This window comes from Rhinatrema bivittatum, chromosome 4 (genome assembly GCF_901001135.1).
Source record: "Rhinatrema bivittatum chromosome 4, aRhiBiv1.1, whole genome shotgun sequence".
Lineage (NCBI taxonomy): Eukaryota > Metazoa > Chordata > Amphibia > Gymnophiona > Rhinatrematidae > Rhinatrema > Rhinatrema bivittatum.
The window spans coordinates 381,670,824-381,689,741 of NC_042618.1; the positions used below are offsets into that span (position 1 = coordinate 381,670,824).

General features: G+C 46.7%; 1 protein-coding gene across 1 annotated transcript in view; it reads right to left on the bottom strand.

Annotated features, from left to right (window-relative positions):
* DNAH12 (dynein axonemal heavy chain 12) overlaps positions 1-18,918 on the bottom strand; it is a 1,160,754-nt gene that overhangs the window by 37,802 nt on the left and 1,104,034 nt on the right. The window contains 1 exon segment of the mRNA XM_029600929.1: positions 7,263-7,366. Coding sequence (XP_029456789.1) covers positions 7,263-7,366 — 104 coding nt within the window.

Consider the following 18,918-nt stretch of genomic DNA (forward strand, 5'->3'; position numbering starts at 1 on the left):
CCAAAGGAGAACCCAACTCCATGGGGAGGCGGGCAGGATTCCTGAGGACTAACATCCTGCTGTCCTAGGAGAACACCTGTTACAGCTAAGCAACTGTGCTTTCTCCTAGGACAAGCAGGATGGTAGTCCTCACATGTGGGTGAATACCAAGCTCCAGACTGCCTCTGCTAACAGGAGAGATCAACAGTTACCAAATAAGGAGCCAATGGCACAACACAGCTGTGGCACTGTGGAACAGCAGGGGACTGTCTGGTTACCACAAAGACATGAAGAGTTGGGTTCAGGCATGGAACAGGTTGTGCAGGATGGATTGACCAAAGGCACTGTCCTGATGCTCGTCTTTATCCAAGCAATAGTGAGCCACAAATGTGTGAAGAGAATTCCAGGTTGTGGCTCGGAAGATCTCGAAGACAGGGACAGCACACAAATGTGCCACCGACGTTGCCATAGCTCGCACAGAGTGAGCCTTTACTCTGCCGGCTAGCGGAAGGCCTGCTTGCGCATAATAGAAGGCGATGCAATCTGCCGGCCAGTTTGACAAAGTCTTTTTACCCACCGCCATCTCCAGCCTGTTGGAATCAAAGGACATGAAGAGCTGGGTGGACTACCTGTGGCTGGCAGTGTGATCGAGGTAGAAAGCCAAGGTCCTTTTACAGTCCAAGATATGAAGAGCCCGTTCTCCAGGATGGGAATGAGGCCTTGGAAAGAAGGTGGGCAAAACGATGGACTGGTCGATATGAAAATCAATTACAACCTTGGGCAGAAACTTTGGATGCATACACAAGACCACACGATCGTGAAAGAACCTCGTGTACATAACTAGAGCTTGAAGCTCACTGTACCTACGAGCTGAAGCAATCGCCACCCGGAATATAACTTTCCAGATAAGGAACTTCAGATTGCAGGATTGCAGCAGCTCAAATGAAGGAGGCATGAGCAATGCTAGGACAACATTGAGGTCCCACGACGCAACTGGAGGCCAAAGAGGGGGCTTCAGCTGAAGGAGGCCCCGCATGAAGTGGCGCACTAAAGGTTGGACCGAAATGGGCGTGCCAGCAACACCTCGATAGTATGCGCTGATGGCGCTGAGGTGCACTTTGATGGAGCTAGTCTGAAGCCCAGACTTGGACAGATGCCACAGGTAATCCAACAGCTTTGGGAGGGGGCATGAGAAAGGGTCCAAATCATGACCCTCACACCAGATGGAAAACCTTTTCCACTTCAAGCTGTAGGACTTCCTGGTGGAGGGCTTTCAGGATGCCACCAGGACCTGGGAGACACATTCCGAGAGCTCCAAAGGCTGGAGGACTATATGCTCAACATCCAAGCTGTGAGGACCAGTGCCAGGAGGTTTGGAAGGCGCAAGGTGCCATCATTCTGCGAGATGAGATCGGGCGCCATCTTCAGCCGAATGGGTGCCCGCACCGACAGGCGGGCCAAGAATGCACCACAAGTATCATGGTCCCCCTGTCCTGCTGAAGCTTCAGCAGAGTCCTCAAGAAGAGTGGTAGGGGGGGGGGGGGGGGGGAACGCGTATAGCAGGCCCTTTCCCCAGTGGAGGGAAAAGGCATCACAGGCTGCATGGCTGCCCCCGATACCAGGGAGCAATATCTTCTCACCTTGTGATTGTGTGCGGAGGTGAAGAGATCCACATCCGCCATACCCCACTGGTGAAACAGTGCCGCTGCCACCTCCGGGTTGAGGGACTACTCGTGTGGCTGGAAGGAGCGGCTCAAATGTTCTGCTAGCATGTTGAGATGGCCCGGCAGGTAAGTGACTCACAGAGACATTCCCTGTGAAAGAGCCCAGGTCCATACTTGTACCGCCTCGTGGCAGAAGAGGAACGAAATCGTGCTGCCCTGCTTGTTGACATACCACATCGCAACTTGGTTGTCCATCCGAATTAGGAAAGCCCTGGATAACAACAGGTCTTTGAATGCCCACAGAACGTACCAAATTGCTCGCAGCTCCAGGAAGTTTATCTGAGAGCAGGCTTTGGAGGCAGTCCAGAGACCTTGCATGTGGATACTGTTCACATGGGCTCCCCAGCCTTGAAGGAAAGCATCTGTGGTGAGAATCACATGAGGCAGAGAGGTTAGGAAGGGAAGTTCTTTTTCTAGGTTTGAAAGATTTCTCACCAGGATAGAGACACTCTGTGAGCCACCTACCTGTCGGGCCATCTCAATGGTGCCTCGAGATCCTAGGAAGCCTGCTGCCCCTGGGACCATAGGGTCCATTGGGCTCTCCTCATGCAGAGCCAAGTCAGAGGGGTCACATGGATGGAAGCTGCCATGTGGCCTAGCAGGCAGAGCAGAAGGTGAGCTGGCAGCCTTTGGCTGTTCCAGACAAGGGAAGCAAGCGAGGAAAGGGCGATCGCCTAGTCCCTAGGCAAAAAAGCTTTCACCTGCACCCTGTCCAGCCTGGTGCCTATGAAGTGCAGCTGAGGAGACCGGCAGAGATGAGACTTGGGGAAGTTTATAACAAACCCCAATGCCTGCAGCGTCTGCACCATCAAGGCCAGAGAATGCAAGGTTCAGGAGTGGGAGTAGCTCTTGACCAGCCAATTGTCCAGGTAGGGGAACACGTGCACCGAGTGACACCTGAAGTAGTCATCCACCACCGCTAGGCATTTGGTGAAAATGCGGGGGCTGATGCTAGCCCAAAGGGCAGCACTTTGTACTGGTAATGTGCTTTCCTCACCATGAAGCAGAGGTACTTACCGTGGCTGGGGACAATTGCAATGTGTACGTAAGCTTTCTTGAGATCGAGGGAGCAAAGCCAATCTCCTCTTTGGAAGAGCGGGATCAGCGTGCCCAGAGAGACCATCTTGAACTTTTCTCTTACGAGAAACTTGTTCAATGCCCAGAGGTCGAGAATGGGGCATAAGCCGCTATTCCTCTTCGGATTGAGGAAATACCTCGAATAGAACCCTTGGCCCTGTTGATGGCGAGGAACTGGTTCCACCGTGCCCGCCACGAGGAGGGCGGCAAGCTCCATTTGAAATATGACCTGGTTGGCGTCGAATCCCACCATGGACATGGGGGATTGGTCTCTGGGAGCCTACTGAAGTTCAGACGGTACCTCTGGTGGATGTTAGTGAGGACCCATCGGTCCGACGTGATCTTTTCTTAGCGGGGGGCGAAGCCCAAGAGCCTGCCTCCAACCCGGGATTCGGTGTCTGGAGTATGGTCATCTGACCTTTCTCCCTCACTGCCAGTCAAAAGCCCGTGGCTGGGGCTTGCTGGGGTACCAGTTGGGGTCTGGGTGCTTGCTGTTGGCGAGGACGGCCTCTGGAACCGGTGCATGGCGTATGAGCCTGGGAGGCTGGAGGATAATATTTCCTCTGCTGGTAAAAGGGCTTCCAGGATCCCAGCTTGGAGGATTTCCTCGCTGAGGCTGGGCCTTCAGAGGCACTAGCGGACAGCTGCTGAAGGGTATCATGATGGTCCTTCAATTGTGCTACCACATCCCAGACCTTATCCCCAAAGAGGTTTTCACCTGTGAAGGGGAGGTCGGCTAGTCCATCCTGAACCTCCAGCCGGAGGTCAAAAGCCCAGAGCCATTCTCCTGGCACCGATGCCCACCGCCGCTATGCGGGCCGCTGTCTTGAAAACATTGTAGGTGGAACGCACCTCATGGTTTCCAACTTCGAGACTCAGCATGGCAATGGCCGAGAGGGCCTCTTGCTACCATTGAGGCAGAACCTAAGCAAAATCCTGGACCCTTTTCCAGAGACTGCGGTTATACTGGGTCATATAAAGCTGGTAGGTAACAATGCGGGCCACCAGCATGGTGCTTTGGAAGACTTTCCTGCCCAGGGCATCGAGTTCCCTGTGCTCACGAACTGGAGGGGTGGAGGCATGGGTGCAGGAGCGCCAGGCCTTTTTTAAAGGCAAACTCCATGACCACCAACTGGTGGGGGAGGTGCCGCTTTTCAAACCCCACGGCCTGCTGCACCAAGTAGGTGGCGTCAGCTTTTCTATTGTCAGGGGAGATAGAAATGGGGCACTCCCACACGCGGAGGAGGAGATCCTTAAAAATATCATGGATAGGAACTGTCATGATCTCCTTAGGAGTGTCAACGAACTGGAGGACTTCCAGTATCTTATGTCCTCCTCCATAAAGAGCTGAAAAGGAATGGCTTCAGCCATTGCCCTGACAAACCCCACAAAGGACAAATCTTCGGGGAGTGACCAGCACCACTCCGGTGGAGAGGGCTCCGAGAAGGGATTGTCTGAATAATCCGAGGACGAGTCCGTGGAGTCATCACCCCAAGGGGTGTAAGGCCCCTCCTCCTCACTGGGACCAGCATGCCATGTGTAAGGTCCATGAGGGGTATCAAACCTGGGCTCTGATGGCTTTGGAGGCCTCAAGGGAACCGCAGGCATCCACGGTTCCCCTAGCATCGAGGGGATCTGAGGTTGCGGTAGGCCAGAAGGACCCGGTATGGGCTCAGGGAACCATGGTCTGGGAAACACGGCCGTATCTTCCTCCTCGGAGGACCTGAGAATCAGGATTGCTCCAGTGGGGGACATTGGTGGCTGCTGGGGAAATGAGGGTCCCTCGGATACTGGTTGTGTCAGAAGGGCACCCAGGAGGACATCCAGATGTTCCAGCAGGGGTGCTAGCATTGAAGGCAGAGGCTCAGGCACCGGGACGGGGGCCGGTGGCACCGACAGCTCAAAGCTCTGGAGCACTATGAGCACCACAGACTGTACTCCATAGTCCAACTCCTCCTGAAAGTTCGGAGTGATCAGGTCCCCGTGATCCTCTGATCCCCGAGGTGGCACGGTATCCAGCACCGGTGTCAGTGGGGAACACCGAGGACTACCAGGGGCATCGGAGGATGGGGCCCTTGATGGCCAGTGTTGCTTCGAAGGTGGCTCGGCTGGCACGGATGCTGCGCCGGATCCAGTATATATGCAAAGATTTCTCACAGGAGATGGGACTTATAAAGGCAAATTCAACTGTGATAATAGCCCTGCAACCATCATAATGCACAAGGTTCCAGTATTTGTGTCTGGTAACCTATAAGAGCTTTATGCTTCTATGTGCTAATAGGTATAAACATCGGTTGCTTAGGGCCTTTTATCTCTCTCTGTTGAACCAAAAAGCTGATCACTAAAATGACTTATTCAGCAGTGATACTTAGCTTGATGGTGTGTGATTGAGTGCTGTAAAAACAGCTTTCTCAAAAGCAAGACGCCGCGATGTTCCGCTGATTGCCACGATGGACTTGAATGTGGAAAGGGTTCCTTGCAGGTCCGCGAGCACGATCGGGTGTTGTTTACAGTCCTGTTTCTAGTTCCCTTTCAGGCAAGTTTTTAGTTGCACACTGTCTGGACACCCGACGCTGCAGGGTTTCGGAGTTCTTCCTTCCTCAGGGGTACAGTATGCTCGAGTGCTGAAGATTTTGAAGATGTGCGGCTTATTGTCAATTGGAAAACCACTACGGTGTGCGGCTTATTCTAGCAATAGAGATACAAAAGAAAGAACAGAAAAATGCCAATGTCCCTGTGTATACAAAGGCACACTTCTGAAAGGATAATATTGATTTTTAAAGATGAGTCGCGCTGACTTAACCTGGTTAAAGTTGGTGCGAGGTTTAAAGGGACCTTCCTGTCAGTGCAGGGGTTAGAAGAGCGTCTTCCTAGCCTCACCAACAGGGCTCCTGAGTGATCTGCTCCTCAGTGCATATTGCTTTTCATTGCTTTGTCTGACTATATTCTTCTTGTTTATGTTCCTGTGTTCCTGCCCCCTTCAATGGTCCTGTGCTCTGGTCTGTTTCTCCTGCCCGATCTTTGTCTTCTCTATTGCACCTTGTTCCTGTCTTCACCCTTGTCTCACCCCAGTTCCCTTGGCTTGACTTCCTGGTTTGACCTTGGCTTGTTCTTGGACTTCCCTGTTTGCCTCTTGGACCTGACCCTAGCTTTGGACCTGGCCCATGCTGTCTGCTACCTGCCCCGACCTTGGTTCGCCTAATGGATTTCACTGTTTGCTGCCTGCCCGACTTTAATCTGGACTTGGGACTTTCTCTCTTGCCTCTACCCCAGGGACCCTCCTAAGAGCTGCCAGCCATCTGAACTAAGGGCTGAACGTGCAGGAACGATGGTTGGTATAGGTGACACTCCAGCCAGTCCCATCCGGGGTACATTTGCCAGCAGTTGGTGTGAGTCATATGGACTTGCCCATCTGTCTGTGTTAACTGCACCACCACACAAGGATCCACAACTCTAATAAGATTGAAATGCTTAAATATTTTGTGACTAAAAATGCTGAATATTGAAGAACTGTGAATAAACAGCACTGAGAAAAGCTTGGCTGATCACGTGTTATGCCACAAACCTTTTATCCGTTATTATGCACAAGCCGTAAAGCCCGTTAAAACGGGCTACATCCCTCTGTCTCTCACCTCCCCCTCATTCTCTCTCCCCTCACTCTTCACCACCCCCTCCCCCACCCACTCCTCTCCACCCTCCCTCTCCTCTCACTCAGTCCCCCCTCTCCCTCACTCCCTCCCACTCAGTCCCCCCTCTCCCTCCCTCCCACTCACTCAGTCCCCCTCTCCCTCCCTCCCTCCCTTCACCCACCTCCATTTCCTCCCGGCGCCGTAAGCGCGACTTCCCGCAACCCTCACCCGGCTCCATTAACTCCTCCCGCTCCTGCCGGCAGATCTCGGGGGGGGTCACTCCCGCGCGCGCGGCAGTGACCCCCCCGAGATCTGCCGGCAGATCTGGGGAGGAGAAGTAGCGGCACCGCGCGCAGCGCGGTGCCGCTACTTCTCCTCCCGCTCCTGCCGGCAGATCTCGGTGGGGGGGGGCGCGGGAGTGACACCCCCCCCGAGATCTGCCGGCAGATCTCGGTGGGGGGGGGCGCGGGAGTGACACCCCCCCCGAGATCTGCCGGCAGATCTCGGTGGGGGGGGGGCGCGGGAGTGACACCCCCCCCCCCGAGATCTGCCGGCAGATCTGGGGAGGAGAAGCAGCGGCACCGCGCGCGCGAGGGCGCGGCGCCGCTGCTTCTCCTCCCGCTCCTGCGCCCCCACCGCCATTTTTTTTTTTCTGATCGACATCCTTGCCCGCACATGCGCAGTAGAGCGCAGCTCTACTGCGCATTTGCGGGCCGTCGGTCACAGGCCATTTATAAGGTAGATTATTACAGAGAGAAATAAATTATAGGTTTAAAAATTGTAGTGATCCCTGGGATGACAAAATGTAAACAACTGGACAATCATCAAAATGAATGAAAAAATGTCATCTTACTTGTTGAATCGCTCCATTTCCTGTACTAATACAGTGTTCATACTTTCTTCATAGCTTACTGGATACTTTTGGAGGGAAGCTTCAATATCAAAATCTTGTGGAAGCTGATAATGTAAATTTATATGATAAATTTTTCAGATCTTTACTGTGTGGAAATGAATGTTAATACATAAATAAATTATATATGTTGACACTTTTTTATTGGATTAACTAAATGTATTTACTAGTTTTTGGGTGGTAATAATCTCTTCCTCAGATCAAAACAGATCTCTCCTAAAATCATTAATTTGACTGATACCATATGTTAGGAGATTGAATCAAGCAAGTGAACTCAGTACTGATGTTCATTGATAGTTGGAGAATAATTTGCAACAATTTACAATAGTAAAATGAAATGATTTTTCTGAATGATGCTGATTATTTACTGATTACATTAAGGGGTAGATATTCAAAGATGAATATTTAAGTAAGTTAGCCAGATAAGACTTATCAGGCTAACTTAGAAGAGATATTCTGCTGCATGGCTATGCCACTAAATACCCACGATGAAATTACAAGTTAGCCGGATAAGTCTTATCCGGCTAACTTTAGACCTGGTATTCTGTGGACAGCAGGTGTTCTCTTGATATCTACAGAGAACACCTGTTACAGGTAAGCAACTTTGCTTTCTCGGTGGACAAGCACAACAAACAGCCACACAAGATGGAACTCCCAAGCTAAGGCTTACTTTGAAGTAGTTTTGACTTTCAGTAGTTTCTTGGCAACTTGTTTTTATATTATAGGAAACATGTTTTGATTATTTAAAAATGTTCTTAAACACTGCTTGTCCAAATGAACTGTTAGTGCGCAAATCCTTAGCCTAACAGAAATGCTTTGCAAAAATATGTATTGTTATGTTGACCATGTGGTAACTTTACAGATATCTTGGATTGATACCAAAATTGTGATATACATTGATGTGGCCATAGCTCAGACCTGATGTGCCTTTATTGTGTGCGGTATTTCCAATCTTATAGTTGCATAGCGATGAGAGATACATTGTGACAACTATATTGGTAAAATCTGGTTTTTTAACAGTTGACCCTTTTTTAGTTGCATCATATGATATGATGTGTGCGCGCCGGCGGCCTATGCAAAATAGGCGTGCCGGTGCGCAAGGGCCCTGCGCGCGTAAATCCGGCTGGATTTAAGCACACAGGGCATTTAAAATCCTGCCCACAATTTTTGTTAACGCTATCTGAGGCTTCAAGGTAGGCAGTAAAGTTTCTATAGGTTTCCTCTTCTTTAAACACTTTCTTCTTACTTTGATGAGATCAGAGGAAGAACTTGATGATGAAGATGTGTCTTGCAATTTGCAAGCACTTCTGTACAAGCCTTTGACTTTGAGTGCTCTGAAGCATTTTTTTCCCATATCGGTGATTCTCAGTGCCGATATTTTGGAGTAGGAGATTCTCGGTGCTGATATTCTGACGGCAGTAGATCTTGACACTGATGCTTCTGCACCAACAGTTCTGCCCCATGGTTTTTCAACACTGGTGCCTCATGGGCTTCGACATTTCTGTGCCAATGGGTCTGCATTCTGCCTCTTCGGTGTAGATGGTTCTTGCTTTGACTGTTAGGCACAAGCATGCCTTGGCCCTGATGCTCTGTTGCCACTGCTTCTACTGCCAGCAACTTCCAGCTTCTTTGATTCTGAGTTGTGTCTAAAAGGGTTTCTGATTTACTCTGTTTTGATGAGCGTGGGAGCTCACATTTGAATTGCAGCGCATTGTAAATCAGTGCCCTCAGGGACATACATTCACAGGGGCCACAATTAGTAGAATTGTGATCCAATCTGAGGCATTTCAGGCAAAAAGTATGAAAATCCAGTATGGACTTTTCATGTTCACATTGTTTACATTTTTTAGATCAGCTTTTTCCATTCTTTTCTAACATACTGAAATTAATTGGTGATGCTGAGAGTGAACTGATTTCCTGACCTTTCGCTAAGTGGATGAAAATAGACTGAGGAAATTTGCATGTGGGATCGCTAGCGCAGAAAGGTCCGTGCATGTTTAGAGAGTAAAGTAGAACTTTCTGGGCTTTGACAGAAAAAGGACCCGGCTTGGTGCCAATAGATGACATCACCCATCTTGTGTGGCTGTTTGTTGTGCTTGTCCACGGGAAATATTTATTTTATTTAATTTATCTACTGTATCTGATTTATATTCTGTTTTTCAGATACTTCAAAGCTGATTACATTCAGATACTGTAGGTGTTTCTCTGTCCCCAGATGACTTACAATCTAAGCAAACTAAACACAAATTTTCACACAAGGAGTGCAAACCACAATAGAAAACCACCCGTTCACTCAAAAAATTCTATTCTAATGACATTTAATAAAATTGACTGGATGAAGAAAATATTCTAAAAGTGGAAGGCGGAGGCTTCATATTCAACCAATTCAGGTACCATCCTGGTTACCATGGTTCTTAATCTTTAATCATTAATCACCAACCAACTACCTTATATCATGAAGTCAATATTTTTATATTATCCTAATATTATTTTAGATGTTATTCAAAATTTTTTAAAAATTGATCAAAATCTCATTGTAAAACGCTTTTATACAGCACCCACACATAAAAAATGTGATAAATACTTAAGTTCATCCAATGTTTTAGCTGTCCTGCTCCATTTTAGCAGTCTTGCTTCAAATATAAACTGCAGGAAAGTCCCGCTCACAAATGATAATCCCAACGTGGCTGCATTTCAAATATTAATCCTTCATCAGGGGAAAATCTTCTCTTCTCTGGTGATTGAGTTCTACTTACCCCTCACTGTGGCAAAATCTAGCCTTCTAAGTTTACTATATGGCTAGATTTAGCCATGGGAAAAAGGGATGAGGAAGGGAAGGGACAGTATATGCATAGATTTGATATTTAAATCTACATGTGTATATGCCTGTGTGTATTTTCCCGCATGTACTTGCCCCGTAGATTCTTTAGGTGGAAGGTCTGTAGGTAGTTTCCCTTTAGAAATTAACTGCATGTTTGCAGGTATAAAAGTACCCGAAAACTTTGTATTTAGGCAGGCAAGTGTAAATTGCCCTCTTGTTGCTTAATATATACCTTTACATTTCAATAGTCATACTGAAAATCACAGAAGTCAATTTCACATAGGCATATATTAGAAATAGAATTATTCTAAAGTCTACATGCACATCAGCCAGCCGAAGAATTGGATAAGTGTTACAAGTTATGGTCCAATGTCTATGGGGGCTAGCAGAGCAAAATCACACATCCCCCTGAGTGCCAGGTTTGATTTTGAACTACTTTCAAGAAAGCAATAGTTCGGTTTTTGAATCACCTGTGAATTTTGACCATATGGAGTGGTGTGATATTTGGTAAGTTGTTGGACTACTGAGGTTGCTTGTTGATTCAATATTCATCTGTATGTAGGTAGGGGAAAGTAAAAGGGGGATGGGGAAATAATTGTTTTCTTTATTATGATATGGAATTTTACCTTGGGAGTGCTTAAGAACCACTATATTTTGGGACATATATATTATGTTGTTTCTTAATAGCAATTTAAACATAAAATTTGAAGTAAAAATATGCAGGCATATCATTTGTGCACACTTATCTGGCTAAATTCTGACTTATCAGGGTAAATAGCACCTTTGTTGCTACTTAGATGGATAAATTTGAACTTATTTGGATAAGTAGTAGCAGTCATCTGGAAAAGTTCCAACTTATCCAGCTAAGTAGCTGTAGGTGCTACTTAGCCAGATAAATTTGAAAAGTGCTACTTGTCCATCTAAGTAGTGCTTTTTGGACTTATCCGGCTATCAGGTCGATACAGTAAAGTGTGCTCCGTCGGAGCGCACTGTCACCCTGCTCTGGACCCCTTATTCAGTAAGGGGAGGAAAACACGCGGCCCACCCGCGGCACCTAATAGCGCCCTCAACATGCAAATGCATGTTGAAGGCCCTATTAGGTATGCCCGAGCGATCCAGTAAGTAAAATGTGCAGCCAAGCCGCACATTTTACTCTAAGAAATTAGCGCCGCCCAAAGGTCGGCGCTAATTTCTTCCGGCGCCAGGGAAGTGCACAGAAAAGCAGTAAAAACTGCTTTTCTGTGCACCCTCCGACTTAATATCATAGCGATATTAAGTCGGAGGTCCCCAAAAGTAAAAAAAGTAAAAAAAAAAAAAAAAATTTTTGAATTCGGCCCGCGGCTGTCGGGCCGAAAACCGGATGCTCAATTTTGCCGGCGTCCGGTTTCTGAGCCCGTGGCTGTCAGTGGGCTCGAGAACCGACGCCGGCAAAATTGAGCGTCGGCTGTCAAACCCGCTGACAGCCGCCGCTCCAGGCCAAAAGGAGGCGCTAGGGACGCGCTAGTGTCCCTAGCGCCTCCTTTTCCTCGTTTGCACCGCGTCGCCTCATTTAAATACTGGATGGCTCGCACCGGCGAGGGGCCGGTGCGCGCGCCGGGAGAGCGGGCGTTCGTCCGCTCTCCCACGGACTTTACTGGATCGGGCTGTATGTAAGATAGCTAGATAAATGTAAAGAAAAGAAGAAATTAAGTCTCACCTGATAATTTGCTTTCCTTTATTTCTGCTACAGCAATCAAGAACATATGGGTTCTATCCCTCATCCAGCATCTCTGGAGGCAGAGGTTTTTTGGTTTTTTAAATGACATCACATGTATGTATGTCATATGTGGAACCAGAAAACAACACGGAAGCCGATCAACATAGCAGCAATGCAACCAGAACAAAATTAGATCGGTATCAGGAAATACGTTAATTAAAAAGTAAAAACCAATGCCTATCTCGGGCCAAGTATACTGAGATACTGATTTGTACATTTGTGTTCTGTACAGTAAATTTAAACAAGATTCCTGCGGTAGACAAATACAGTAGACATCCTCTTTGCTGAGATGTTAATCGGTTTACAGACTGTGCGCTGCCGGCCCTAATTTAAATACATTTATTTACTGTATCGCGCGCACAGGAGAGTGTCCTGTGCGCTCGTCCACTCTCCCTCGTTTTTTACTGTATCGGCCTATTAGAAAGGCTGCTACTACTACCATTACCATTGTAAAGGTTCTTGGAGCCATCGCTAAGCCAAGAGGTAGAGCTTTGAACTGATGATGTCTCCCTAGTATACAAAACTGGAGATTTTTTTGACTGCGTTGTCTGATAGGAATATGCAAATGTGCCTCCTTCAGATCCAGAGATGATAAATATTTTCCTTTTCTTACTGAGGATACCACTGATTGAAGGATTTCCTATTGGTCAAAATATGCTGTCTATTTTGGGAATAATGAAATAGATTGTACTTTCACTGTTCATTGATCGGTACTGGGCATATAGCTTGAAACATTACTAACTGGTTTAGAGTTGAATGAATTGCAGCCAGTTTTCCTGAGGAATAAGCAGGTGATATCAAAATACATTCTCTTACCAGGTAAATCAAATCAGGGGAATACTCCTGAATAATATCCAGGACCCAATGATCTGTCATAATATGGATCCACTGCCCCCTATAGGGGTAATATGGATCCACTGCCCCCCTATAGGGGTAATCAAAGAGTGAATCCTCTGGGCCTCATTGTGAAGACTGTGAAGAGGTAGAAGGCCTGGCTGAATCAGGATGTGGTTTTCTTGCACCCCGAAAGGACTGCGTTCTTCTCCTTGCTCGAGAAACTTGTACTGGAATCTGCTTGCCAGGCAAATTCTTTCTCACATCAGTAAACTGATCCCATCCATGGAGTGAGTGGTAATTCAATGTAAACATATCTTCTGGCAGTCTTTGAGGTCTAGACTCACCTATATTCTTTACTAATCTGTCTAGCTCTTCTCCAAACAGATATTTGCCCCAAAATGGCAATCTATACAGTATCTACTGCCCAGTGACGAAGCCAAAGAAGCCTTCTTGCCCCCACTGAAAGTGCTAAAGATTTGGCAGACATTCTAATAAGGTCATATAAGTTATCTGACAACTATGCTGTAGCCAACTCTAGTCTGGCAGATGCCTCCTCTTCTGTCAGCTGCTGAATCCACCATAACAACACTCTTGCCACACAGCTAACACAGATCGCTGTCTGAAGCGTAAACGAGTTCACTGAAAACACATGCTTTAAAATCAATTTTATTTTCCTATCTTGTGGATCCTTTAATGTGGCTCCACCCTCTACTAGAATTGTAATCTTTCTTGAAACTGCTGCCACCGTTGCATTGAACTTTGGCATTTGAAAAAGCCGTTCTTGTTTTGTGACTCCATAGGCAAAGGATATAATTTATTAAAGATTCTTAAATGTCTATATCCTGCCTCTGGAGTTTTCATGGTCTCAGTTTCTGTATGCAATGGAAAAGTAGTGGTGGTACTCTTTAAAACTGGGTCCTAATCTGAAGATTCCTTGACCTTACCCTTCAGTTTTAAGGCCAAAGTTACCCGAGAAATCAGTATGGTCATCTCATCCTTATGAAATAGCCTATCAAATCCTCTTCCTCCCCTCCAGAGTAGATTTCTCCCTCCTAGAGAGATCTGTGACAGTTTTCTGCATATTCCTCCTCTGCTTTCATAAAAGATTTCCAGAAGCTAGAGTAATTAAATCAGGCTAATCTGTGACCACTTTCTTTTTTTCTGGCATCCCTGAATGGCAGAGGAAGAGCTTGACTGTGGGGAAAGCTCTCCCATGTCATCTTTTGCCTGTAAAGCTTGAAAAGTTTGGTGAAGGAATTTAAAGTATTTGGGTGAATATTCAACATTTGAAGAAGCATCCTATTCCTGAGGGGTGTTTAGATCAATCTCTCTCTCTCTCTGGTAACAACTTTGGAGCTTCCTGAATCACAGCTTAAGTACATCTCAGTGCACCTGTTAAATCCTGCAGTGACTTCATAATGGTCGCCACATTGCTGTCAACAACCAAGCATTCAGCTTTGTCAGCCTCGTTTAACAATAAAACTACTCCAACCGACTTCTTTGGTGGAAGTTGTGACTCACTGGTGACTTTTTGAGAGGAATGAAACAACCTGGAAGACACCCCCGATTCCATAATACCATGGCAGACAGAACACAACTACTAGCAGTGAGGAATGTTTGTTCCTGCAGGAGGGTGCATTGTTTTTTTTCTGCCAAGGAACAACAGACCTCCGAGCTCTGTTACCCAGCGCAGAGTGCTAGCAGTTTATCACCAGAAAAATCAGCTTTAAAATAACATGTAACCGCCTCTATTGGAAAATAATGAAATGGTAGGCCAAGCAAGCCCTTTTCCTAATAGGAGTGCTTGCTTAAATTAAGTTGAATGCTTAACCTCTTTCCTCACCATGACTGTCAATTTGGCTTGCCTTGCTGCAGGAGCAAGACCTCAGTTTAAAGATAGTTCTTTAGATTTAGTATAGAATATATACCATATGAATTTTCACTCTTTAAAATACAAATTTTAAAATTCCAGGGAGTACTTTGTCCACAACTATCCATCCAGTAGCTGGGTGCAGAGAACACTGGCTATACAAGTTTCAATATGACATGCATACATGTGATGTTATAAAAAAAACAAAACAAAAAAGTCTGCCTCTAGATGCTGGATGAGGTATAGAACCCATATGTTCTTGATTGACAGAGCAGAAGGACAAGGAAGCACTATTTAGACAGATAAGTCTTAAAAATCTACTTATCCAGTTAAGTCAGATATTCAGAGAAGTCTAAAAGTGCTACTTATCCAGCTATCTTTCATAGCTTGATAAGAAGTGTTTTAAGACTTATCCGTCTAAGTAGTGCTTTTTCAAATTTATCTGGCTAAATTACTTAGCTGGATAAATCGGAATTTATCTAGATAATTGCTGCTAATTATCCAGATAAATCCAACCTTGTGCAACATGCGGTTTTTATATACGAAAGCATGTTTACACACGTATGCACTCATATTTTCTAACCTGCACATATTGTTTGTGCGCAGATAGCAGAGTTGCTCACCTGTAACAGGTGTTCTCCCAGGACAGCAGGATGTAGTCCTTACATGTGGGTGACGTCAGCAGACGGAGCCCTATCATGGAAAACTTTTCTGTCAAAGTTTCTAGAACTTTTGACTGGGACACTGAGCATGTCCAGCATGCCATAATCCCTGTAGCGACAGGGGTCTCCCTTCAGACTCGTTTGTAGCAAAAGGTGTGAGCAAAAAAATAAAATAATAAAATGTTTCGGACCCAACTCCGCTGGGTGACGGGTGGGTTTTGTGAGGACCTCATCCTGCTGTCCTGGGAGAACACCTGTTACAGGTAAGCAACTCTGTTTCTCCCAGGACAAGCAGGATGGTAGTCCTCACATGTGGATGATTAGCAAGCTCAGGCCGACTCATATTTGTTTGGACCAACAGCGTACAACTTGTGCAACAGGCACAACTGGTGTACTGTTGGGAAACAGGAGGCAGCCTGAAAATCACAGCAGATGGATGTGGAAGGAGTTGGGATTATACTGGAAATAAGTTCTTCAAGACGGATTGGCCAAAGGCAGAGTCAATATCCTTCCTTGTCCAGGCAGTAATGTGCTGCAAATGTGTGAAGAAAGCTCCATGTTGCAGCTTTATAGATCTCAGCAATCGGTACTGAACGATAGTGTGCTATTAAGGTTGTCATGGCTCTCACTGAGTGCGCCTTCACTCGTCCCTGGAAAGGAAGGCCTGCTTTGTCATAGCAGAATTCGATACAGTCTGCTAGCCAATTGGAGAGAGTTTGTTTGCCCACTGCAACTCACGGTTTGTTTTTATCGAAAGAAACAGAGTTGGGTGGATTTCCTATGGACTGTAGTGCGGTCTAGGTAAAATGCAAGTGCATGTTTACATTCGAAGGTGTGTAAAACCCTCTCTGGTGAGAGTGAGGCCTTGGGAAAAATGTGGGCAAGACTATAGACTGATTCAAGTGAAAGTCAGTAACCATCTTGGGAAGGAATTTTGGGTGAGTACGGAGGACAACTCGGTCATGTAGGGTATAGGGTGAGTATGTGACAAGTGCTTGTAACTCACTGACCCTTCGAGCAGATGTAATGGCCATTAGGAAGAGAACTTTCCATGTAAGAAATCTAACATTGCAGGAGTGCAAAGGCTCAAACAGGGAGCGCATGAGCCTTGTAAGTACTACATTTAGGTCCCATTCGGTGACTGGTGGCCGTAGAGGGGGCTTAAGTTGTACTAGACCCCTCATAAACCGACTCACAAGGGGTTGCACTGTTACGGGGCATCCCCTACTCCCTTGTGGTATGCTGAGATGGCACTCAGGTGTACCCTCACCGAGGAAGTCTGGAGACCAGAGTCTGAAAGGTGCCAGAGATAGTCTAAAAGAGATGTAGTGGGGCAGGAAAAAGGGTCGATATCTTTTTGCGTGCACCATATGGTAAATCTATTCCACTTAGAACTATTGGATTTTCGTGTGGAAGGCTTTCGTGAAGCTACAAGCACTTGAGAGACATAAGTTCAAAGGTTCAGCGGTTGTAGGATCAAGCTTTCAACATCCAGGCTGTGAGGGATAGGGTCTGAAGGTTCAGATGGCATAACATGCCTTGGCTCTGAGTTATGAGAGGGAGCGCTGTGCCCAGGCAAATTGGTTCTCTGATCGAGAGGTCGAGAAGCATGGGAAACCATACTTGTCTAGGCCAATACGGGCTCTGAGTATCACTGACCCTTTGTCCTGTTGAAGTTTCATGAGAGTTTTGGATTTCAGCAGTATCGGGGGATACACGTATAGGAGGCCTGTGTTCCAGGGGCGAACGAAGGTGTTCATGGTTAACGTGTTTTGTTGCCTGTGCAGGGAGCAGAATTTGTCCACTTTGTGATTCAGTCTAGATGCAAAGATGTTGATTGTTGGTTGATCCCAACGCTGGAAGATTCTCCTTGTTACCACAGGATCCAGAGACCACTCGTGAGGATGGAATTGTCGACTGAGGCGATCTGCTTCTATGATTCTGTATGCCTGCCAGATAAGTTGCTCGTAAATGCATGGAGTGTGCAAGGGCCCAGGCCCAGATCTGCGCAGCTTCTTGGCAGATAAGATAAGGGCCTGTGTCGCCCTGCTTGTTTAAGTACCACATTGCAACTGTGTTGTCTGTTTGTATGAGAACAGTCTTGTGTGAAAGGCAGTCCTTGAACGCATATACAGTATAACATATAGCTCGAAGCTCTAGGAAGTTGATCTGAAACGTTGCTTCGAGCTGTGTCCAAGTACCTTGAGTTTGAAGATTGTTCACATGAGCTCCCCAACCCAAGCTGGATATGTCTGTGGTTAAGGTCACTTGTGGAATTGGTGACTGGAAGGGTAGACCTGTCAGCAAGTTGGCTTTGTTTGTCCACCAGAGAAGCGATAGACATAGCTGGTGGGTTACATGACTCTGGGATGAAAGAGGTTGAGTGGCTTGGAGCCATTGAGATTTCAAAGTCTATTGAGTTATTCTCATGGCCACTCTGGCCATAGGAGTGACGTGGCCCTTGGAAGCCATGTGGCCCAGCAACATTAGGAATTGATGGGATGAGGCCGGTTCTTTTGTGCGCAGAGATGTAGCTAGCTTGGAGAGTGTGTCTGTGTGGTCGTTGGGCAGGAAGGCCTTTGTGACTGTGGTGTCCAAATCTGCTCCGATGAAAGTAAGGAGGTGAGATGGAGTCAGGTGGGATTTTTGGTAGTTGATGAGAAATCCCAACGAGTGTAGTAGATTGATAGTGAGCTTGAGAATGTTGAGAGCTCCTTGCTTGGATTGGCTCTTGATTAGCCAGTCATCCAGGTAAGGAAACACGTGTATGCTGTTCTTGCATAGATGGGCTGCAGCCACTGCTAGGCACTTTGTAAATACACGGGGTGCCGAGGCAAGTTCGAAAGGCAGAACCCGGTACTCAAAATGTTGATGTCCCACTATAAAATGTATGTCCCACTATAAATGTATTATTGTAACGCCTCACCACGATTGTTTTGTTTTATGTAAACCGACCTGATTTGATATTTGTATCGAGAACGTCGGTATATAAAAATGCTAAATAAATAAATAAAATAAATAAAATGCAGGTAATTGCGGTGCTGTGGGGATATTGGAATGTGAGCATAAGTGTCTTGAAGATCCAGAGAACAGAGCTAATCTTCTTTTTGCAGAAGGGGAAGCATGGTGCCCAGGGACACCATCCTGAATTTGTCTTTCTGTAGAATTTTTTTGAGATTGCAGAAGTCTAGGATGGGGCAGAGGCCGCCTGATTTCTTTGGAATGAGTAAATAGCGGGAGTAGAACCCTCTGCCCTGCTGTGCCCGGGGAACGGCTTCCATAGCCCTGGCACTCAGAAGGGTGGACAGTTCTGACTCAAGAAGGGTTGTGTGATCTTTTTGCATCCACAGTGGATTGGGTGGTGAATCCGGGGGTACCATGAGGAAGTTTAGATGGTATCCTTGGGTTATGATGGATATAACCCATTGGTCTGTGGTAATGCTGAGCCAGTTGGTTATGAAGTGGTGAATCTGACCTCCTACTGGCAAGTCTGGTTTTGGATTTGTGGAGTGGCTGCTGTTCTCTGGATAGATTTCAAAATCCAGAGGCTAGGCCTATTTGCGGGGCTGGCTGAGGCCTGGATGGCTTGGGCTGTCGTGGATGTCCTCTCTGAGGTGGTTTGTTGGTCTCACGCGAGATGTAGGTGGGTAGTA